Source organism: Nerophis lumbriciformis, linkage group LG24 (genome assembly GCF_033978685.3).
Source record: "Nerophis lumbriciformis linkage group LG24, RoL_Nlum_v2.1, whole genome shotgun sequence".
In the NCBI taxonomy this organism is placed as follows: domain Eukaryota; kingdom Metazoa; phylum Chordata; class Actinopteri; order Syngnathiformes; family Syngnathidae; genus Nerophis; species Nerophis lumbriciformis.
Window position 1 is genome coordinate 20,541,705 of NC_084571.2, and position 25,119 is coordinate 20,566,823.

The window sequence follows — 25,119 nt, forward strand, 5'->3', positions numbered from 1 at the left end:
GAATAAGTGGTAGAAAATGGATGGATGGATAATGCGCCACACATTTTCAATGTGAGACAGGTCTGGACTGCAGGCGAGCCAGGAAAGTACCCACACTCTTTTTTTACGAAGCCACGCTGTTGTAACACGTGCTGAATGTGGCTTGACATTGTCTTGCTGAAATAAGCAGGGGCGTCCATGAAAAAGACGGCGCTTAGATGGCAGCATATGTTGTTCCAAAACCTGTATGTACCAAATATAAACGGAATACAATGATTTGCAAATCATTTTCAACCCATATTCAGTTGAATATGCTACATAGACAACATATTTGATGTTCAAACTGATAAACATTTTTTTTTGTGCAAATAATCATTAACTTTAGAATTTGATACCAGCAACACGTGACAAAGAAGTTGGGAAAGGTGGCAATAAATACTGATAAAGTTGAGGAATGCTCATCAAACACTTATTTGGAACATCCCACAGGTGTGCAAGCTAATTGGGAACAGGTGGGTGCCATGATTGGCTATAAAAACAGCTTCCCAAAAAATGCTCAGTCTTTCACAAGAAAGGATGGGGCGAGGTACACCCCTTTGTCCACAACTGCGTGAGAAAATAGTTAAACAGTTTAAGAACAACATTTCTCAAAGTGCAATTTCAAGAAATTTAGGGATTTCAACATCTACGGTCCATAATATCATCAAAAAGTTCAGAGAATCTGGAGAAATCACTCCACGTTAGCGGCATGGCCGGAAACCAACATTGAATGACTGTGACCTTAGATTCCTCAGACGGCACTGTATCAAAAACCGACATCAATCTCTAAAGGATATCACCACATGGGCTCAGGAACACTTCAGAAAACCACTGTCACTAAATACAGTTCGTCGCTAGATCTGTAAGTGCAAGTTAAAGCTCTACTATGCAAAGCGAAAGCCATTTATCAACAACATCCAGAAACGCCGCCGGCTTCTCTGGGCCCGAGATCATCTACGATGGACTGATGCAAAGTGGAAAAGTGTTCTGTGGTCTGAGGAGTCCACATTTTAAATTATTTTTGGAAATATTCGACATCGTGTCATCCGGACCAAAGGGGAAGCGAACCATCCAGACTGTTATCGACGCAAAGTTCAAAAGCCAGCATCTGTGATGGTATGGGGATGCATTAGTGCCCAAGGCATGGGTAACTTACACATCTGTGAAGGCACCATTAATACTGAAAGGTACATACAGGTTTTGGAACAACATATGCTGCCATCTAAGCGCCGTCTTTTTCATGGACGCCCCTGTTTATTTCAGCAAGACAATGCCAAGCCACATTCAGCACGTGTTACAACAGCGTGGCTTCGTAAAAAAAGAGTGCGGGTACTTTCCTGGCTCGCCTGCAGTCCAGACCTGTCTCCCATCGAAAATGTGTGGCGCATTATGAAGCGTAAAATACGACAGTGGAGACCCCGGACTGTTGAACGACTGAAGCTCTACATAAAACAAGAATGGGAAAGAATTCCACTTTCAAAGCTTCAACAATTAGTTTCCTCAGTTCCCAATCGTTTATTTAGTGTTGTTAAAAGAAAAGGTGATGTATCACAGTGGTGAACATGCCCTTTCCCAACTGCTTTGGCACGTGTTGCAGCCATGAAATTCTAAGTTAATTATTATTTGCAAAAAAAAAAATTAAGTTTATGAGTTTGAACATCAACTATCTTGTCTTTGTAGTGCATTCAATTGAATATGGGTTGAAAAGGATTTGCAAATCATTGTATTCCGTTTATATTTACATCTTACACAATTTCCCAACTCATATGGAAACGGGGTTTGTATATATATATATATATATATATATATATATATATATGTATGTATATGTATATATATATGTATGTATGTATGTATGTATGTATATATGTATATATATATATATATATATATATATATATAAATGTATATATATATATATATATACACACACACGTGTATATTTGTGCATATATATGGGCATATATGTGTATGTATGTATAGTATTATTTATATATTTCACAATACTTTGTACCTGTATATGCCATTAATTAACAGATGTGTAATGACATGTTAATACAATGAACATGTAACTGATCATTGACAGCAGGTCTAAGTGCCAGTTCCTCAGGGTTCCTGTGGGTGGCGACATGACACCTGTGCAGCCACACAGTCAGTACATGTTGTACAGACTGCATGCCAGGCCGGTGGGAAGTCCTTTATTGCTGCAGACAACCTTTTGAATAATTCATGGCAGGCTCGCATGTGGCATTAACGCTATGATAATCAGCAAGACCCTCTGAATGACAATTACTGCAGGATCCACGCATCTGTGGGAGTTCCGCCCCACCAAAAGTGCATCATAATGGAAATTGATAGTCTTTTTGCAGGAGAATGTTCACAGCCTGTAATCACTTTGCAAATGGCGGTTCAGATCGCACCAAAGTGGCTAATATGAGGGCTGTGGGATAATGAACTTGTTAGGTAATATGTGTGGGCTTCTCTACACACCTTCTTAGTTGGACTAGACCGCAGCGCAGTTTCCTCTAACATGCTAACATGCCCACTGGAAGGTGACGTCTGCAACACGCTAACATGTCCACTGGAAGGTGACGTCTGCAACATCAGTCTGACTTCTGATGGACAACAAGACCTTCAACACACACGACAGGACAAAGAATTTAATAGGGAGTCTCTGTACGCGCCATGTATTATTCATGTGGTCATCACAAGTCACCCTCGCCATCTTTGAATGAAGTAACATGTGACTGACCAACACTGACTTCTCTCACAACTCTTGGAAAATGGAATGAAAGACTTGCTTTATAGCAGCGATGTGCGATACTACCAATTTTCATTCCGATCCGACATCAATACTACATACATATACACATATATATACACATTTGTATATACAGTATGTATGTATATATATATATATATATATATATATATATATATATATATATATATATATATATATAAAGGGTGTAATGGTACACAAACATTTCGGTTTGGTACGTACCTCGGTTTAGAGGTCACGATTCGGTTCATTTTCGGTACAGTAAGAAAACAACAAAATATACATTTTTTGGTTATTTATTTACCAAATTTGTAAACAATGGCTTTATCCTTTTAACATTGAGAACACTATAATAATTCTGCCCAAAAATAGAAATAGCTCTGTGTGTGATGGATGTGAGCCACCACTAGGCTGATCAGTGCAACAGCAGGCAGTCATGAATGCTAAGCATAACAATAACAAAAATATACACACAGGGTCGATTGCCAGGGTTAATGTGGTCAACATATATCAAATAAAAACTAAATAAGATAAGGCTCAGAATAGTTTCTTAACAAAACCTTTCTACATATAAAGTGCTTTTTTTGATTGATTGATTGAGACTTTTATTAGTAGATTGCACAGTACAGTACATATTCCGTACAATTGACCACTAAATGGTAACACCCGAATAAGTTTTTAAACTTGTTTAAGTCGGGCTCCACGTTAATCAACATTAAACTGCCTCAAGTTGTTGCTCAGATTAAATAAAATGACAAAGCTTTTTTTCTACATATAAAAAGTGCAACATTAAACAGTTTCAAGTCAACTTAACCCCCCCCCCCCCCCCCCCCCCCCCAGGTATGGCGAGGTAGTGCCGCTAACTTGGCAGTAAGAGGATATATGGGCTCATTGTTCTTCCACCATAGAAGTGGGTCAAAATCTAGTTTTTAATGCAATATGGTTATAAATCTGCTGCTATAAAAACATTTGTTATTGCTTTAGCCCTGCCTGACTCGCCGAGGACAGGCTGCTTGAATGCGGTGGGGAGCTGTTTGTTGGTCTTTCTCTTCGTTGAAGCGATATTCACTTGGGGGTGGTGCCGCTTCTAAATGGGTTAGCATGTTTGACGTGTTGGCAGAAGCATACCCTACCGCTGCTGAACAATGTCGGCAAACCGCTTTCGCTTTGTCCGCCACTCGTCGTCCATTGTTGTATCGCACAGCGAAGCCAAAATGTTCCAAAACGGGAGATCTTAACGAGGCAAGAGGGTCTTCCAGCTCTGGCTTTTGCATGTTGTCGTAGCCCGATCGCTGCTAGCATGCCGTGTGTTGTGCCTCGGTGTGCATTGTTTACACAACGTACATTACGCTACTTAACATGTCCGTGTGCAAACTCGTTCGGTACACCTCCAAAACGAACCGAAACCCCCGTACCGAAACGGTTCAATACAAATACTCGTACCGTTACACCCTTAATATATATATATATATATATATATATATATATATATATATATACGTATATATGTGTATATATATTTATATATGTATACATACATATATATATATATATGTATACATATATATATATATATATATATATATATATATATATATATATATATATATATATATATACATATATATATACACATATACATTTATATACACATACACATTAGGGTTGTGAACGATAAACCGATGCGACCGAGTATTCGATTCAACAAGTGAGCGATTAGGCTGCATTGGTAGCAGACTCCTCAATCAATGCGAATAATCCATGAATTCCTAGCTGAATCGGTTATAGAGTCATGGATCGGTTATCGCGAGACTTTGCATGGGTTGGCTAGATTACAATATGCGCCAGCGTCTCTAAAACAACGCGAGAGCTGAAGCTACTCGCCAAACGCGGTAGCCGCCTAGCTGGTAATAGCACGAGTGATAAACAAGAGACAACACGGAAAATGAAGGAGGAAGAGAACGAAAGCGTCAGTCTGACCGAAGGTGATAATGGACCGAGAAAGATTTTCAACGCATCGGGGAGACAGAAATCCAAAGTGTGGAAAGTTTTTGGGTTTTATAAGAAGGAAGGGAAGCTCGACAGAAGCCATGCTATTTGTAAATTGTGTCGAGCATCGTTGACGTACACTGGCAGCACTACAAATCTCGACCAGCATGCAAAGAGGAAACACGGCCAAGAGTACGGTGAGTTAAAACCCCGTGCCAACGAGCAGGAGTGTGCAGCAAGCAGTAGCACACAGCCAGGGAGCACCATTCCTAACTTATTCGGGCAACTTGGTCACAATTCAGCACGCGCTAAGGAAATCACAGCGTCAATTACGCGTTTTATCGCCAAGGGATTATGTCCTTACAACATTGTTGAGTGGGAAGGATTTCAGGATTTGATTCATACGTTAGAGCCCAGGTATAAGATACCGTCCCGAAATCATACGACCAACACGTGCATGCCAGCGTTGTATGCCCAAGTTAAGAGCCAAGTAGAAAAAGAGCTGGCAAATGCCGAGCGAGTGGCAATAACAACAGACGCTTGGACGTCATGTGCGACCGAGTCTTATGTGACGATCACGGCCCACCACATCTCTCCGGATTGGAAGTTAAATGTTCATGTGTTACAGACCAGGGCATTCAAAGGATCCCACACTGGGAAGAATGTGGGTGCTCTGCTGAAGCAGGCATGTGCTGACTGGAACCTTCTTGATAAAGAGCCAGCCCTAGTAACTGACAATGCCACAAACATGATCTTAGCTGGGGCAGAAGCAGAGATGAGCCCTCACGTCGTGTGCTTTGCACACACAATAAATCTGGCCACACAGAAAGCCTTCAAAGTGGACACAGTAGCAAGGATGCTGGGGAGGGTGAGGAGAGTGGTTGGCTTTTTTCACCGCAGTGTCAGGGCAGCAGAAATTCTACAAGACAAACAGAAACAACTGGCCTTGCCTATCCACAAACTCATCCAAGACGTGTCCACCCGGTGGAACAGTACCCAGAATATGCTTGAACGTGTACTGGAACAACAGCCTGCCATTTCTGCTGCACTTATGTCCAGGGATCTCAGAAGAGGAGAAGAGATTAACACTCTTTAGGACAAAGACTTTTGCGATATTGAAGACATTGTCAAGCTGATGGCACCGGTCAAACTTGTGACCACTACCATGTGTGAAGACAAGCGGCCCACACTCTCAATGATTTCCCCTGTCAGAGCAAAGCTTAAAAAGAACTTTGAAGCATCAGATGAAGACTCAAAGATATGAAACAAGCATTCAGAAATGACTTGGAGAAGCACTACACCGGCCTGGATGATCTCTTCTACACTGCAGCAGCTCTGGACCCCCGGTTCAAATCTCTGCCCTTCCTGACGGACCATGATGCTGAGCGGATGTTCACAAGCATAACAGCAGAAGCTACATCCCTGCATAACAAGGTAAATCCCCCAACACAAAATCATTTAATCAACACAAATTACATATTTCAATGCATTCTCAAGTCTACTGTCATTAGATTTATTCTGACTGCTGTTACTGTCTGTTTGTTGTTTTGTGTTTGTCTTTTATATTTTATTTCTACGCAACAGGGGATCCAGTCCAGAGAGGTCCACTGCAGACAAATCCATGTCAGACTGAACCTGCCCTTGGAGATCTGGACATCAGCATTGATGTACCCCAGAACCAAGAAGAGCCAGATGGTTTGTGTATTTTATAACTAGTAATCAAGAAAGAGTTAAACTTATGCTGCAGCTATAAAATATTAGCATACAACAACAACAACAACAACAACAACACATTCAATATTATGAGAGAATCGGCATGTAAACAAAAACAGTTTAATAATGATGATGATAATAATACAACTTTTACAAATGTGCACAAAAATTTGATTATTTCTGAACATCAGGTGACAATAGATGAAATGGTGAAGTCAGGTACAAAAAAAGCACCACTGAGGCATGGCAAACAAAGCCTGTAATATACGGTAATTGTTTTCTATTTCAGATGATGACCCTCCTGTCAAAAAAGAAGAAAATGTCAGCGTTGGACCAGCTGTTGGGAAAAGACGTTGAAGTGAGGATGGCAGCTACATCTGTAAGAGACAAGGCCAGTGAAGAAGTCAAGAGGTACAGAGAGCGTGATCCGTTGCCCCTGCAAAAAAAACCACTACAGTGGTGGAAAGAGCTGCAGGACTTGCCACTGCTGTCATCTCTCGCTAAAAGATACCTCTGCATCCCGGCCACCAGTGTGGCATCTGAACGTGTGTTCAGTACTGCGGGAGACATTGTTTCCACAAAACGTAGTCTGCTCAAACATCAGCATGTGGATCAGTTGATTTTCCTTAAAAAAAATCTGCCCTCCAAAAAAACAGAGGACAGTGATGATGAAAATGCACAGGCATAGTGTAAGTGAAATACTGCTTTTTGACCTGGGAAACGGTACCTCACACACAGTAGTTTGATTGTTCTTTTTACATATATATTTATTTTCTCTATTCTTTTACACAAAGCACTTGTCACTGTGCTCATTGTTGCCACATTTTGAGATGTGTTATAGGTGTATAACTTGTTTACATTGTAATGTTGCACCTTTGTTACCTACCTCTAGTGTTCAAAACACTATATGCTCAGGCTGAAATATTGAATCTTTGTTGTTACTATTCTGTGCTACTTTTACCTCTGGAGTTCCCATCCTACAATTCAGCCAGACTTTTTTTGGTCCATGTCTAAAAATAAATACGTTGACATGTGATTTTGTTGTTCTGTTTTTTTTGCCAGTGCCATAAAGCCACAATGCTTGGGGATTTGGAATCTTGAATATTAACCGTCAAATCGAATCGTATCGTTTGGAATCGAATCCGATTGAATCGGTCTGTAATAAAAGGATATCGTTTTTGAATCGAATCGTAACCTGTTTATCTAGATGCATATCGAATCGTTTATCAGAGAGAGATGTGCAACCCTAATACACATATATACATACATACATATATACATACATACATATACATACAAATACATGTATATATCTATGTATATATATATATATACATATACACATATATACATACACACATATATATATATATACATACACACACAAATATATATATATATATATATATATATATCAGTGACGTGCAGTCACTAGAGGCAGGTGAGGTGGGGCCTCACCTGCCATCATGGAAAGAAAAAAAATGTAAAAAGAAAAAAAATTTAATTAAATTGTTATATGTATGCAATGATTATACTATAAAGTTATTTTCCATTTAACTTCACCAGTTTTAGATTATTTTTATTCAAAATCGCTGAATTTTCACATTTGCCGTTCAAATACTGAGAAGAGACGGTGCGGTGATCAGCAGCCAGTTGAGGCACGTCACTCAGTGCCTCAACATGGACGGACTCGGCTAACTGCTGGCCTGCTGTGCAGTGAGACTGTATTGCTATATGAATTATATTATACATTTCCATAGTTTAGTTAGCTGAGGTATATAATGTACAGTGTATTTTGTCAACAACTGTATGTGTGTAACGTATTTCTTGTGCTGAGCGATCATAAAACGGCTGCAAAAGACACACTGGCTGAGGCTCCAGTAGCCCCGCCTCCTGCACCCCCGCCGTAGAATTGTTATATCAATTAAAGCCCACACTTAAACTTTCCACGTGCAAGATTGAATCTATTTAAAAAAGTTATTTAATAAGAAGCCAAAAAGTGCAAAAACAATAATGTTCGTGTTGGAGGAGTTGTGAATGACTGCAGGGCCACAACATTAGGTACACCTGCAGACTGCAGGTGTACTTAATTCACAACTCCTCCAACACGAACATTATTGTTTTTGCACTTTTTGGCTTCTTATTAAATAACTTTTGTAACCTATTTTTATGGGCTTTCCTCTTTGTGATGTTAAGTTCCTGTTATGCGCTGTTATACAGTATATGCCTTGAGCTCTTATTTTGAAGGCGCCAAGAGCGGAAGTGATGACATGTTGTAGTGGAGCGGAGGTTTTTGAAAGAATGTAAATAAAGTGGTCCTCGTGTAAACTGGAGCCTCCGTGTTTGTTATTTTGTAGTTTCATACAGTATAGGCGACATTTATAAACCCTCGGTTACACTTTTTTAAATAGATTCAATCTTGCACGTGGAAAGTTTAAGTGAGGACTTTAGTTGATATAACACACCCGTCAGGGGGTTCATTAATCCAGCACAACAGCGGCGAATGGACTTTATTTATAAGTAAAGGTAAGACCATAATAACGTTTTTTTTATTAAATGTGCTTTTTTGTGTGCTACAGTCTGTATGTGTAAAGTTAAAGTTAAGTTAAAGTAGCAATGATACACTAGGTGTAATGAAATTTGTCCTCTGCATTTGACCCATTCCTTGATCACCCCCTGGGAGGTGAGGGGAGCAGTGGGCAGCAGCGGCGCCGCGCCCGGGAATCATTTTTGGTGATTTAACCCCCAATTCCAACCCTTGATGCTGAGTGCCAAGCAGGGAAAAATGCTGGTATGAGCTTTTAAACATAACCCGTTAACTGCTGCCAATCAAATGGTGAATAAGATACTCTTTAGGGTTCATATGTTTGTAAATCTGACTGTGATGAAGTCAGTGCCTCACCAGCCATCAACCTCACCGCACGTCACTGATATATATATATACATACATATATATATATACACATATACATATATATACACACACACACACACACACACACACACACACACACACACACACACACACACACACACACACACACACACATATATATACATATACACTCACACACACACATATATATATATATTTGTATATATCTCCATCCATCCATCCATTTTCTACCGCTTATTCCCTTCGGGGTCGCGGGGGTTGCTGGAGCCTATCTCAGCTACAATCGGGCGGAAGGCGGGGTACACCCTGGACAAGTCGCCACCTCATCGCAGGGCCAACACAGATAGACAGAAACATTCACACTCACATTCACACACTAGGGCCAATTTAGTGTTGCCAATCAACTAGAGATGCGCGGATAGGCAATTATTTCATCCGCAACCGCATCAGAAAGTCGTCAACCATCCGCCATCCACCCGATGTAACATTTGATCAGAACCGCACCCGCCCGCACCCGCCCGTTGTTATATATCTAATATAGACGATGCAAGGCATTAGTGAGGTTATAAAGCTTTTGCCTGTTAAAGAAAGGAGACTGATCCAATGCAGTACAGACATTCGCGTGCCACGCTGTCACGACCCAGACGCACACCAGTGCGCAATCATATGGGAGCCGCGCTGAGCGCACCTCCAAGCGCGTCTCGCTGCCGGCGACGGCCGGGTATGGGCCCGACGCTCCAGCGCCATCCATTTTCAGGGCTAGTTGATTCGGCAGGTGGGTTGTTACACACTCCTTAGCGGGTTCCGACTTCCATGGCCACCGTCCTGCTGTCTATATCAACCAGGGTGAGCCCCACCCCTTTCGTGAGCGCACTGCGCGCGGAGTGACCCCTGTTACGCGCCCCCCGCAGGTAAGCTGCGCGGGCGGAGCGCGCGGAGTGACCCCTGTTACGAGCCCCCGGCCACGGGGGTGGCGGGCAGGTAAGCTGCTTACCTGCTGCGCGTGACGCCGGCCGCGGCGAAGGCGGACGAGGCGGGGTGTCGGTGCGGTGGGCGCGGTGGTGACCCTGGACATGCGTCGGGCCCTTCTCGCGGATCGCCTCAGCTACGGCTCCCGGTGGGGCCCTCTCGGGGGAAGGGGCCTCGGTCCCGGACCCCGGCGAGGCGTCCCTTCTCCGCTCCGTAAAAGTGTCCATCTCTTTTTTTTTTTTTCTTCTGTTGTGGCATATGCAGCAGGTGGCTGCTCGTTTTTCGTATGTGGGTAACAACATTTAACTATGTATATATATTTCCGAATTGGTTTAACTGCCACCCGCCTGAATCTATTTAAAATCTAATTTTTTTTTATTTCAACCGCCCGACCCGACCCGACCCGCGGATAAAATCTAATTTTTTTAAATTTCATCCGCCCGACCCGCGGATAATCCGCGGACTCCGCGGTTGTGCCTGCAAACCGCGCATCTCTACAATCAACCTATCCCCAGGTGCATGTTTTTGGAGGTGGGAGGAAGCCGGAGTACCCGGAGGGAACCCACGCAGTCACGGGGAGAACATGCAAACTCCACACAGAAAGATCCCGAGCCCGGGATTGAACCCAAAACTACTCAGGACCATCGTATTGTGAGGCAGACGCACTAACCCCTCTTCCACCGTGCTGCCCATGTGTATATATATATATATATATATATATATATATATATATATATACTGTATATACATATATACACACACATATATACATATATGCTATATGCACACACACACACACACACACACACACACACACACACACACACACACACACACACACACACACACACACACATATATATATATGTATATATACATCTACATACACATATGTATACATATGTATATATCTACATACACATAAACATACACATATAGATATACATATACTGTATACATACACATATATATACATACTAGTGTTGTAACGATACCAATATTTTGGTACCTGTACTAAAATGATTTCGGTACTTTTCTGTACTTTTCTAATTAAAGGGGACCACAAAAAATTGCATTATTGTTTTTATTTTAACAAAACATCTTAGGGTACATTAAACATTAGTTTATTATTGCATTCGAAGAACAATTTTGCCCCAAAAAAAAAAATACCACTACACTTCAACTTAGACATTATACATCCATTCCAAACAGTTAATAAAAAATAGGTTAGTGTTTTTTATACCTACAATTGATCTCTGTTTGACTCATTCTGCTACTATCGCAATAGATCAATATCAGTATCGGCCAATACTCAAGGCTCCAATATCCAAATCGTATCAGAAGTGAAAAAATTGGGCATCCCTGCTATAGAGTAGTGATGTGCGGATCGATACTGAAATATCGGTACTGCTGATACCAGTTCCTTGTGCTTTAATATTGATTTTCAAACCAAGATATCGATACTTTTGATACTTTTGTTATTTGAGATAATGTATATCATAGTGCGTGAGGTAACTAAATCATATAGATCGTGTCTAAATCAGCGTTTCTTAACCACAGCGCCCCCTAGAGAAGTGCCAAAAAAGATATGTTTCCCAGGAGTGGTCCACATGGGCCGCGGCGGGACTCGGTTGCAATACACTTTCTCAACACTTGTGGCAGTAATGACAATATTATATTAGCACTAGGGTTGTACGGTATACCGGTACTAGTATAGTATCGCGGTACTAATGAATCAAAAACGGTACTATACTCTGTTTGAAAAGTGCCGGTTGCCCATTTTTTTCTTTTCTTTTTTTTAACGGGCATGACGGCGCGTCGCCACATCGTGACATTGCTGGTTTTACAAGCAGAGGAGCATGTTCGGCAGCGCTCAATCACCGGGTACTTACAAGCAGACACAGTGTGTAGACAGAAAAGGGAGAATGGATGCATTTTGGTGTAAAAAGTAAAGATAAAGGTGAATTTATAACACTGAAACACCCTCAGGAAGAGGTGCTTTAAGACATGGCTAGCTAGCATCCATCCATCCATCCGCAGTCAGCAACATTTGAGCTACTTCTAATTCACTAATCCTGGCCTCCAAGGCAACAAATATAGTAAGTTTCTTACATGTAGCATTATCACTGCAGGACCAGGAATAGCTAAACATGCTTCACTACACACCCTAGGAGGATATAATAGCTCACCGCTAACAGGTTAGCACCCCTGAACAAGTCAATGACATGTTTAGTCAATGACTTGACTAAACTAGAATTACTTGTGTTTATTGGAGGACATCCAGATTTTAACTTTGCACAAGCAAATGCGCTGCAGATATCGGATATGATATCGGAAAATTTTGAGGCGGGCTGATACAACCGGAACTTGTTTTGCTGGTATCGACTGATATCCGACGTCAATATCGGATCAGGATAGCCCGAGTGAGCTTGAAAGAAGATCAGTTTGATGCTATATTACATTTAGGAAGCCACCTTTTAGAGGGCCAAACCCAACGATTTGAAAGGCCAAATTTGGCCCCCGGCCCCCACTTTGGGCACCCCTGCTCTGTAGTCAGTGTGAAGGATTGATTTGAATAAAAAGCTGAAATGAGTTCTGCATACATAGTTTGATTAGTACGCAGCTCGGTGGCTCTGCATCACAATTATCTGTATTATATAATGATATATTTACAATATGCTGCAGAGTAGATTGATATTTATTATTTTGAAACCAATTAAAATAAATAAAAAAACCAGACACATGTTCTGTTTGTCACATTCATTATGTAAAAGCATTTTGCCCATCAAGAAAAGCCTTGAATGCTTTTTTGTCACTCTTCATATAAAATGTTTAAAGAAGAATTATGGCTATACTAGAAAGAAAAACAGAACAATTAGATGTGTGAATGCTCCAATGCTGAATTTGAACTGAAAATGCTGACAGAATGTACAAACCCCATTTCCATATGAGTTGGGAAATTGTGTTAGATGTAAATATAAACGGAATACAATGATTTGCAAATCATTTTCAACCCATATTCAGTTGAATATGCTACAAAGACAACATATTTGATGTTCAAACTGATAAACTTTTTTTTTTTTTGCAAATAATCATTAACTTTAGAATTTGATGCCAGCAACACGTGACAAAGAAGTTGGGAAAGGTGGCAATAAATACTGATAAAGTTGAGGAATGCTCATCAAACACTTATTTGGAACATCCCACAGGTGTGCAGGCTAATTGGGAACAGGTGGGTGCCATGATTGGGTATAAAAACAGCTTCCCAAAAAATGCTCAGTCTTTCACAAGAAAGGATGGGGCGAGGTACACCCCTTTGTCCACAACTGCGTGAGCAAATAGTCAAACAGTTTAAGAACAACGTTTCTCAAAGTGCAATTGCAAGAAATTTAGGGATTTCAACATCTACGGTCCATAATATCATCAAAAGGTTCAGAGAATCTGGAGAAATCACTCCACGTTAGCGGCATGGCCGGAAACCAACATTGAATGACCGTGACCTTCGATCCCTCAGGCGGCACTGTATCAAAAACCGACATCAATCTCTAAAGGATATCACCACATGTGCTCAGGAACACTACAGAAAACCACTGTCACTAAATACAGTTTGTCGCTACATCTGTAAGTGCAAGTTAAAGCTCTACTATGCAAAGCGAAAGCCATTTATCAACAACATCCAGAAATGCCGCCGGCTTCTCTGGGCCCGAGATCATCTAAGATGGACTCATGCAAAGTGGAAAAGTGTTCTGTGGTCTGACGAGTCCACATTTTAAATTGTTTTTGGAAATATTCGACATCGTGTCATCCGGACCAAAGGGGAAGCGAACCATCCAGACTGTTATCGACGCAAAGTTCAAAAGCCAGAATCTGTGATGGTATGGGGGTGCATTAGTGCCCAAGGCATGGGTAACTTACACATCTGTGAAGGCACCATTAATGCTGAAAGGTACATACAGGTTTTGGAACAACATATGCTGCCATCTAAGCGCCGTCATTTTCATGGACGCCCCTGCTTATTTCAGCAAGACAATGCCAAGCCACATTCAGCACAACAGCGTGGCTTCGTAAAAAAAGAGTGCGGGTACTTTCCTGGCCCGCCTGCAGTCCAGACCTGTCTCCCATCGAAAATGTGTGGCGCATTATGAAGCGTAAAATACGACAGTGGAGACCCCGGACTGTTGAACGACTGAAGCGCTACATAAAACAAGAATGGGAAAGAATTCCACTTTCAAAGCTTCAACGATTAGTTTCCTCAGTTCCCAATCGTTTATTGAGTGTTGTTAAAATAAAAGGTGATGTAACACAGTGGTGAACATGCCCTTTCCCAACTACTTTGGCACGTGTTGCAGCCATGAAATTCTAAGTTAATTATTATTTGCAAAAAAAAAATTAAAGTTTATGAGTTTGAACATCAAATATCTTGTCTTTGTAGTGCATTCAATGAAATATGGGTTGAAAAGGATTTGCAAATCATTGTATTCCGTTTATATTTACATCTAACACAATTTCCCAACTCATATGGAAACGGGGTTTGCAGTATGAATGCGCGAATAGTTGGAATGCTGGAGTGGTTTGAATTTCCAAGAAAAATCGACTTTGGTTTGGAACTTGGGAAAGTGTTAGTTTCAATGACCAGGATGAGTGGAATGTGTTGATAATGTATTGCTTTGAATAAGTTGAAAAATGTGGGAATTGTGCAACTTGGAAAAATGTCCCATTCATTTCAATGGGAACTTCCTGGAAATCTGGGAATTTGGGGAAAAGTGAGATTTAAAAAAAAAACACGATTAGGAACATGAATGTCCTGAATGAGCTGAAATGGTTGGTGTTGGAATTGTTACATATTTTGTGTCTGTCATAAAAAAACAAGGTTTTGATAAGAGCATAAAACATGAAAAAAAAACAGATATACCTGAAAAAACACAAATGCAGAAACACACATTTTTACATTGGAGTTGAGGGTGCGCATCAACCAACTGCAAGCGCCGAAAGGAACTCTAACTACAAAGACTTAAGTCTTTGCATCTTAACGTTTAGTTATTTTATGCATTGAGTGGATAATTATTGACCAATTATTTTACATCAAATAATCCACTTTGACATCTTTTGGGTGGAAAATATAGCATATTTTGTGTCTTTGTCATTAAAAAAACAAGGTTTTGATAAAAAGAGCAAAAAACATGAAAAAAAAAACGGGGTGTCAAACTCATTTAAGCTCTTAAAAGACTTAAAAATAAAGGCAACTTCAGCTTGTTTTTTTGTATTATTTTGGCCAAAATAGAACAAACACATTCTGAAAATGTACACATTACAAATAATATAATATATATTATAATAGTAATATAAACACTTCAGGTTAGTTGAAAATTCTGAGGAAAAAATGAAACAGAACAGTGTATTTACAAAGCCATTCAACTTTAAGCATTTCCTGTTTAGCATTCTCATGTTGGCAGTTTATTAAAAGCGTTTGGAAAAGCAATCCAGTATTTCCTCAAACCGCCACATTGGTGAAATCCACAACTGCCACAACACATTAATTTATCACCGTTCAAATATTACATTTATAATATAAACAAAGCAATCATTAAAATAACACCGCAGCCGAAATCAAGGTAACATAACTACACACTTAACCAATGTGAACATAGTTGATTTAAGTATGAAATAAAATAGAACAAACAAAAAATGTAGAAACACACATTTTTACAATGGAGTTCAGGGTGCGCATCAACCAATTGCTGACTGCTCTCACCTGCGCTGATTGGAGTCACGGCAGCCAATCCAGAGGAACTCTTTAAACACTGTCATGTGTGACGTGGGTTACACTTGAATTGCTATTGCTACATCCAGTGGACACATTTAGTACCGATTCTTTCATTAAAAAAATGCAGCTCATTTTTATATTTAGTAGACTGATCTTGCGGGCCTCGAACATTTATCTAGATTGAAGCGTTGAGTAATAATAACATAACAAAACAGTACCTGACTTATTTTGAACATTTTATGACTGAGACCAAACTTGAAGGGATCCCTAAAGGTTAAAAAAAACCATCTCTAAACTAGGGTTGTACAGTATACCGGTACGAGCATAGTACAGCGATACTAATGAATCATATTCGGTACTATACTGCCTCGAAAAAGTACCAGTCCCCGCCCCCCCTTTTTTTTTTTAACGGGCATGACGGCGTGTCGTCACGTCATGACATTGCTGGTTTTACGAGCAGAGGAGCATGTTCGGCAGCGCACACACACAGAGTACTTACAAGCAGACACAGTGTGTAGACAGAAAAGGGAGAATGGACGCATTTTGGTGTAAAAAGTAAAGATAAAGGTTAAGTTATAACACTGAAAGACCCTCAGGAAGAGGTGCTTTTAGACATGGCTAGCTAGGTAGCGGCGAACGTCCATCAGTTTGCAGTGTTTTAGCTACTTCTAAATCACTAATCCTGGCCTCCATGGCGACAAATAAAGTAAGTTTCTTACATGTATCATTATCACTGGAGAACGAGGAATAGCTAAACATGCTTCACTACACACCCTAGGAGGATACAATACCTCACCGGCATCACAATGTACACAAACGCCATGGGTGGATCTACACCTGACATCCACTGTAATGATACCAAGTACAGGAGCGTATCTAGTCGATACTACTATGATTACATCAATATTTTTTATTGTCACAAAATATATATATATTTTTAAAATTCATTTTATGTTTATAAAGTCAGTAAATACGTGAGGACTTTGAATATGACCAATGTATGATCCTGTAACTACTTGGTATCAAATCGATACCTAAATGTGTGGTATCAACCAAAACTAATGTAACGTATCAAAGAAGAGAAGAATAAGTGATTATTACATTTTAACAGAAGTGTAGATAGAATATGTTAAAACAGAAAATAAGCAGATATTAACAGTAAATTAACAACTGGATTAATAATCAATTTTTATAGTTTGTCCCTCATAATGATGACAAAATAATAGGTAGATAAATGACACAATATGTTACTGCATACGTCAGCAGACTAATTAGGAGCCTTTGTTTGTTTACTTACTACTAAAAGACAAGTTGTCTAGTATGTTCACTATTTTATTCAAGGACTAAATTACAATAATAAACATATGTTTCATGTACCCTAACATTTTTTGTTCAAATAAAGCCAATAATGCCTTTTTTTGTGGTCTAAAAGTATCGAATTACATTTTGGTACCGGTACCAGAATATTGGTATCAGGACAACACTAGTCTACACTGTTTTGGTTTTGACAACGCTTTGATTTTTCAGTGTGCGGCCTGCAATGGAAAAAGTTAGGACACCCCTGGTACATTCTCTTCATCTATATTAATAACAGAACGCATGGTGGAGCGGGGAAATGAACTTATTCAAGCTAAATGGGGCGAAGCATGACTTAAATAACGGCTGCACCATCACTTGTACGCACTTGCTGTTTCAAGTTCCAGCAGTTTGGTTAACGGCGCAGGGTAATGATGGCGGTGTGAACAATATGGACTCAACATATTGAGACTAATGTGTTCACACATGACAAGTCTGCCAGTCACCCGCTGAAGACGATGCCTGCGATACAAAGTCTCTGGCTTGTGCCTTGAACACAACTCTACTTTTAGTCATAGATTACGTGCATAACTTGCAAAAACTTGCAAAATGGCCGAAATCTGTAGATTTTCTCACAGAAAGAAAGAAATCTTAGTGAATGTCTAACCTTATATTGTTTAAGCACCGTCTAGCTCAGGGGTGTCACCGCCTGCTGCCACCTGGTGGTTTGTATGCTCAGTTTTCCCTTGGTGCAGCAGACCTGGCTCTTACTTTTTGTCTTCCTCAGAGTTCCTGTGTCTTCCTGTGGGCGGAGCTGCAAGACGTGCACAGCTGTGTCTAATCTCACCAGCACTACTTAAGCAGCACCTGGCCAGCTGGATGGCACTCGGCTATTCCACTTCTTGACTCTGTTCGTATGAAGACGCCTATGCTCCTTGTATTTTTTGCTACATTCCATCTTGGCTATTTCCAGTGCCATCCAGCTTGGTATGTTCGTTGATAGTTTGCACGTCTTGCAACTTCGACCCAAAGCTTAGTTAGTTTGTATATTAGCTTTTGTTCTTTTTGTCACGGTGCTCTTTTTGTGGGGTTTTTTTTCGCACCGTCGCTTTTTGTTATATTATATTTTTGGATCATTGTTGTGATCGCTTCTTTGTTTAAGTAAAGAACTATTTACTCACAAATCCATCTGCATCCTTGGGTTCCTCTGTTCCACATCTAAGTAAATTGTGACAGAATAGCCGAGTCAATTATGGAACCCGCAGATGAGAATCAGATTCAGCTGGCCCTCAGGGCTCATGGCCAGCGAATAAGTGATCACGAACAAGCTTTGTTAAACCTGACCACACTTGTGCAGGAGATGCATACACGCCTGTTTTTCCCTCACCCGCTCCCAGACTCTGAGGCTGCTCAACCTGCAGCTTCTTCTTACCCCATGCCCTCAACATCGGGTTTTCCTATCCGGGAGCCCAGCATACCACATTCGCCCAGGTATGAGGGGGACTTTGGACAATGCAGATTTTTTTTATATCAATGCTCTTTAGTTTTTGCACAGCAGCCTCACACATACACAACAGACTCCGCCCGTGTGGCATATGTACTAAGTTTACTGGCTGGAAGAGCAGCTAGCTGGGCTATGGAGGTGTGTGAGAGTAAACCCAGACTTCGTTCCAGCTTACCCCTATTTTCCGCTGAATTGCGCAGCGTCTTTGATCACCCCGTGAGGGAACGGGAGGCAGGCAGCCGCCTCCTCGCTACACGCCAGGGGTCCTCCTCTGTCGCGGACCACTCAATCTCCTTCCGAATCCTGGGGGCGGAGAGTGGCTGGGGGGAGAGAGCTTTGCGGGGAATATTCCTGGCTAGCCTTAGCTCCCAGATCCAAGACGAGCTGGCTGTCCGCGACGAGACCCAGACCCTCGAGGAGCTCATCTCACTCGCCATCCGATTGGACAACCGCCTACGAGAGCGACACGCCCAGAAGGGTGTGGATCCTCCGTCCACCAGATGGCAGTCATCTACCTGGTCTACACGATCAACATCCAAGCCTCAGGTTTCGTCACTTCCGCCTTCTGACTGCAGTGCTCCGGAGGAGGGGCTAGAGGGGGCCATACCTATGCAGCTGGGTGGCAGTCGCCTGTCGTCTGCAGAGAGGAGTCGTCGGCTGAGATTGCGGCTGTGCCTGTACTGCGGAGCTGCGGACCATGTCGTTGTTCGCTGTCCTGCGCGGCCTACTGGGGGCCGTTCCGCTTCCACCCGAGACCTTCCGCAGGGAAGATTACCAACTTCGCCGCCTGCTCCTGTGGTGACGTCTGCTTCCTCACTCGTGGGAAGACTTCAAGTCGAAGGTACTCTGTCATGGGCGGGGGGTTCTTGTCCTATTAAGGCACTTATTGACTCAGGGGCTGATGAAAACATTATTGACAGTGGTCTTGTGGAATCTCTAAAGATTCCTACTGTGGGGATTGATCGTATTAAGAATGTTAGCTCACTTGACGGGCGTCACCTGGCTAATATTACTCATCAGACACATGCCACATCCCTCCTTATTTCTGGTAATCACCGTGAGGAGGTTAAATTGTTTATAATGCCTTCTCGTTCGGCGCCCTTAGTTCTTGGACTTCCATGGTTGCGACGTCACAGTCCAAGCATTGATTGGACCACTTGTAAAATTACCAATTGGAGTATTTTTTGTCATAGCCACTGTTTGCGCTCCGCTTCGTCTCCGGCTAACCTTGTCACTCTTCCTACTCTTCAGCCCCCTGATCTCGCGCTGATTCCTGAGGAATATCATTCCTTTAGTGAGGTTTTTTGTAAAGATCGGGCTACGACGCTACCCCCCCACCGCCCGTATGACTGTGCCATTGACCTTCTTCCAGGGTCGCCACTACCTTCTTCGCGGCTGTATAATATTTCGCGTCCCGAACAGCAGGCTATGGAGGAATACATTTCCTCTTCTCTCACCGCCGGACACATTCGTCCCTCTTCCGCTCCTGTGGCGGCGGGGTTTTTCTTTGTCAAAAAGAAGGATGGTGGGTTACGACCCTGTATTGACTACCGAGCTCTGAACAAAATTACAATTAAAAATAAATACCCTCTTCCACTACTGGATTCTTCGTTTGCTCCTTTGCATGGGGCAGTAGTATTTACTAAATTGGATCTACGCAATGCGTATCACCTCGTGCGAATTCGTGAAGGTGATGAATGGAAGACTGCTTTTAACACCCCTCTTGGCCACTTTGAGTATTGCGTCATGCCGTTCGGCCTCACTAATGCTCCTGGGGTGTTCCAGTGTTTAATTAATGATGTGCTCCGTGATATGATAGGCCGTTTCATGGTAGTCTACTTGGATGATATACTTATTTTTTCACGCTCCATTGATTTACATCCTCAGCATGTCCGTTTGGTTTTGCAGAGACTTTTGGAGAACCGATTATTTGTCAAACTCCAAAAGTGCACCTTTCATTCTCCCACAGTGTCGTTTTTGGGGTTGATTGTGGAGAGGGGGCAGGTTAAGCCAGACCCAGCTAAGATCCAAGCGGTTGTAGACTGGCCTACGCCGTCCTCCAGGAAGCTGCTGCAAAGGTTTTTGGGGTTTGCTAATTTTTACCGACGTTTTATTAGAGATTTCAGCAAAGTAGCCCAACCTTTAAATAAATTAACGTCCTCCAAGGTTCTTTTCGTGTGGTCTTCGGAGGCTGACCAGGCTTTTCGACGCCTTAAATGCCTCTTTACCTCAGCTCCTGTGCTAGTTCACGCTAATCATGATCTCCCATTTTTTGTTGAGGTGGACGCATCTGACACTGGGGTAGGGGCTGTTTTGTCCCAGCACTCCAGTTCTGATCAGAAGCTGCACCCCTGCGCCTTCTTCTCCAAACGCCTTTCGCCTGCAGAGAAGAACTATGACATCGGGAACCGAGAGCTTCTTGCAGTGGTCCTCGCCCTTCAAGAATGGAGGCACTGGCTTGAGGGTGCCAAACACCCCTTTATCATTTATACCGATCATCGTAACCTAGCCTACCTCCGCTCTGCCCAACGCCTCAATCCCCGCCAGGCTCGGTGGTCCCTGTTCCTTACAAGGTTTGACTTTTGTATGACTTTTCGCCCGGGCTCACTCAATGGTAAACCTGATGCCTTGTCGAGGATGTTCTCTCCTCCTACAGAAGACACTCCCCCAGAGACTATCCTTCCTCAGTCCCGGATTCTGGGCGCAGTACAGTGGGAGGTGGAGAGACGGGTGTCGGAGGCTATCAAGGACTCCCCATCCCCTGCTGGATGTCCTCCTGGTCGCCTTTTTGTACCGAGAACCCTCCGTCCAGAGGTCTTGTCGTGGGCTCACACTTCCAAGATTGCTTGCCACCCAGGTGCCAGACGCACTGAGTTCCTGCTTACTCAGCGGTTCTGGTGGCCTACCGTTCACACTGATACTAAGAAGTTTGTGGCTGCATGCCCCGTCTGCGCCAGAAGCAAAGCTTCCCATCAAGCTCCTGCGGGGTTGCTGCAGCCCCTTCCCATCCCCTCTCGCCCATGGTCGCACATTGCTCTGGACTTTGTCACAGGTCTACCCATTTCCAGGGGGTTTTCTGTCATCCTCACCATAGTTGACAGATTTTCTAAATTCACGCATTTTATCCCCCTCCGTAGACTTCCCTCCTCCCTGGAGACCGCCAAGCTTCTAGTAAACCATGTGGTTCGACTTCATGGGATCCCCATCGATGTGGTGTCAGACAGAGGTCCTCAATTTTCATCCGCTACATGGAAAGCTTTCTGCAACTTGTTAGGAGCCACTGTCAGTTTGTCATCAGGTTACCACCCACAATCGAATGGACAATCGGAAAGAGCCAATCAGGACCTAGGGGCGGCCCTGAGATGCGTGTGTCACCAGCATCCATCATTGTGGTCTACCTATCTCCCATGGGTGGAGTATGCCCGTAACACCCTAATCTGTTCATCTACCGGCTTGTCCCCTTTCTATGTGGTGCATGGCTTCCAACCTCCTATCTTCTCCTCTCAAGAGATCGAGTCCACTGTTCCCTCCGTGACTGCCTTCCTGCGCCGTGTGCACCATGTGTGGCGTGATACACGCGCTGCCTTGTCGCGGACAGCCAAACGGAACCAGACCATGGCTAATCGCCATCGCAGACCATCTCCCGACTACAAACCTGGCCAGAGGGTTTGGCTATCATCAAAAGACATTACATTACCAGGAGAGTCGAAGAAACTGGCACCTAAATCATCGGACCATATGAGGTGGAGCGGATGATAACTCCCGTCACAGCTCGACTCAAGGTACCCAAGTCCTTCAAATCATATCCTGTTTACCATGTTTCCCGCCTAAAGCCCGTCGAGTCGAGCGACCTTTGTCCTCCATCCGTGTCTCCCCCTGCTCCTCAGCAGGTGGAGGGTCATCCAGCCTTCACTGTCAACACCATTCTGGACGCTAGGAGACGAGGCAGGGGTGTGCAGTTTCTGATCGACTGGGAGGGTTACCCCCCAGAGGATCGCTCCTGGATTTCACGTTCCCTTATAATTGATAAATCCCTTATTTCTGATTTTTATCATAGATTTCCCGGTAAACCAGGAGGTCCGCCAGGTGGCGTCCGTTGATTAGGGGGGGGATACTGTCACCGCCTGCTGCCACCTGGTGGTTTGTATGCTCAGTTTTCCCTTGGTGCAGCAGACCTGGCTCTTACTTTTTGTCTTCCTCAGAGTTCCTGTGTCTTCCTGTGGGCGGAGCTGCAAGACGTGCACAGCTGTGTCTAATCTCACCAGCACTACTTAAGCAGCACCTGGCCAGCTGGATGGCACTCGGCTATTCCACTTCTTGACTCTGTTCGTATGAAGACGCCTATGCTCCTTGTATTTTTTGCTACATTCCATCTTGGCTATTTCCAGTGCCATCCAGCTTGGTATGTTCGTTGATAGTTTGCACGTCTTGCAACTTCGACCGAAAGCTTAGTTAGTTTGTATATTAGCTTTTGTTCTTTTTGTCACGGTGCTCTTTTTGTGTTCTTTTTTTTCGCACCGTCGCTTTTTGTTATATTATATTTTTGGATCATTGTTGTGATCGCTTCTTTGTTTAAGTAAAGAACTATTTACTCACAAATCCATCTGCATCCTTGGGTTCCTCTGTTCCACATCTAAGTAAATTGTGACAAGGGGTCCCCAAACTTTTTGACTCGGGGGACGCATTGGGTTAAAACTATTTAGCCGGGGGCCGGGCTGTGTATATATATATGTATATATATATATATATACATTTATATATATATATATATATATTGTTATGGTTGGACTAAGGGGAGGTGACGGCAAACAGACACCAGGGGGCAGTATATACAATTATTTATTATATATATATATATTCTGTATATATATAAATAATAATAAACAATACTACTGAACTAAGGAAATGGAGTGTGAACTAAAATACAAAAGTGTGTAGTGTAAGACTATGTGTGTAATTTAACTGAAGTGAGTGTTACCAACGTGTTGAACGAGATACGAGGAAGTCCAGGGGGCAGGCAGATGATCCGGGGCGAGAGCGAGGCGTCAGAATCCAGGGGCGAGAGAAAGGTCGAGGAACGAAGGAGGCGGTCAGAGTCCAGAGGGAGATCCAGGGGAAAGTGAGACGCACAGCTCACTTTCCAGGCGACGGAGGGTACTGCGGGGACACGGGAGAAGACAAGGGACAAATCAAGGCACGGAGAGGAAACATGAATCGAGCATAAAGCTTGTTGCTTACGGTACACCATGAGAAAACTAAGTTCCTGCCCTGATCCTAGGGTCCACTGGTCTTTTAACCAGCTCGCCCTCATCAGTTTCAGGTGTGATGATTGCCGGTGAGTGATTGCAGCTGGTGGCTTCTGCAGGGCGGGGACGCGCGCGGCGCGTCCCTGGATGTGCGCACCCGTGGGCGTGTCCCGAGGTGCGCACAGACGGATGAGCGGCGTTGGCAGGAGCTGCGAGCCGTAACATATATATGTATATGGCATTCGACCGTGTACCCCGGGAAGTCCTGTGGGGAGTGCTCAGAGAGTATGGGGTAACGGACTGTCTTATTGTGGCAGTTCGCTCCCTGTATAATCAGTGTCAGAGCTTGGTCCGCATTGCCGGCAGTAAGTCGAACACGTTTCCAGTGAGGGTTGGACTCCGCCAAGGCTGCCCTTTGTCACCGATTCTGTTCATAACCTTTATGGACAGAATTTCTAGGCGCAGTCAGGGTGTTAAGGGTATCTGGTTTGGTGGCTGCAGGATTAGGTCTCTGCTATTTGCAGATGATGTGGTCCTGATGGCTTCCTCCGGCCAAGATCTTCAGCTCTCACTGGATCGGTTCGCAGCCGAATGTGAAGCAACTGGGATGGGAATCAGCACCTCCAAGTCCGAGTCCATGGTTCTCTCCCGGAAAAGGGTGGAGTGCCATCTCCGGGTTGGGGAGGAGATCTTGCCCCAAGTGGAGGAGTTCAAGTACCTCGGAGTCTTGTTCACAAGTGGGGGAAGAGTGGATCATGAGATCGACAGGCGGATCGGTGCGGCGTCTTCAGTAATGCGGACGCTGTATCGATCCGTTGTGGTGAAGAAGGAGCTGAGCCGGAAGGCAAAGCTCTCGATTTACCGGTCGATCTACGTTCCCATCCTCACCTATGGTCATGAGCTTTGGGTCATGACCGAAAGGACAAGATCACGGGTACAAGC

General features: G+C 43.1%; 1 protein-coding gene across 3 annotated transcripts; it reads left to right on the top strand.

The window, feature by feature from the left end:
* Positions 1-4,478: 4,478 nt before the first annotated feature.
* On the top strand, positions 4,479-7,703 carry LOC133620619 (E3 SUMO-protein ligase ZBED1-like). Of its 3 annotated transcripts, none has more exons than XM_061982215.1 (3): positions 4,479-6,223; positions 6,374-6,484; positions 6,792-7,703. In XM_061982215.1, the coding sequence occupies exons 1-3, from the start codon at positions 6,050-6,052 to the stop codon at positions 7,188-7,190; spliced, it is 684 nt and encodes a 227-aa protein (XP_061838199.1). In that variant the 5' UTR covers positions 4,479-6,049; the 3' UTR covers positions 7,191-7,703. The 3 variants fall into 2 exon arrangements, 1 of the variants encoding a protein (XP_061838199.1); XR_009817537.1 differs by having other exon boundaries at positions 4,479-6,484.
* The last annotated feature ends 17,416 nt before the right edge of the window (positions 7,704-25,119 follow it).

Excerpts from the sequence above, each read along its gene's own strand:
- LOC133620619 (XM_061982215.1), top strand. The coding sequence starts at position 6,050 with ATGAAACAAGCATTCAGAAATGACTTGGAGAAGCACTACACCGGCCTG. Across the intron at positions 6,224-6,373 it reads CTACATCCCTGCATAACAAG|GGGATCCAGTCCAGAGAGGT; the intron begins GTAAATCCCCCA and ends TCTACGCAACAG. Across the intron at positions 6,485-6,791 it reads GAACCAAGAAGAGCCAGATG|ATGATGACCCTCCTGTCAAA; the intron begins GTTTGTGTATTT and ends TTTCTATTTCAG.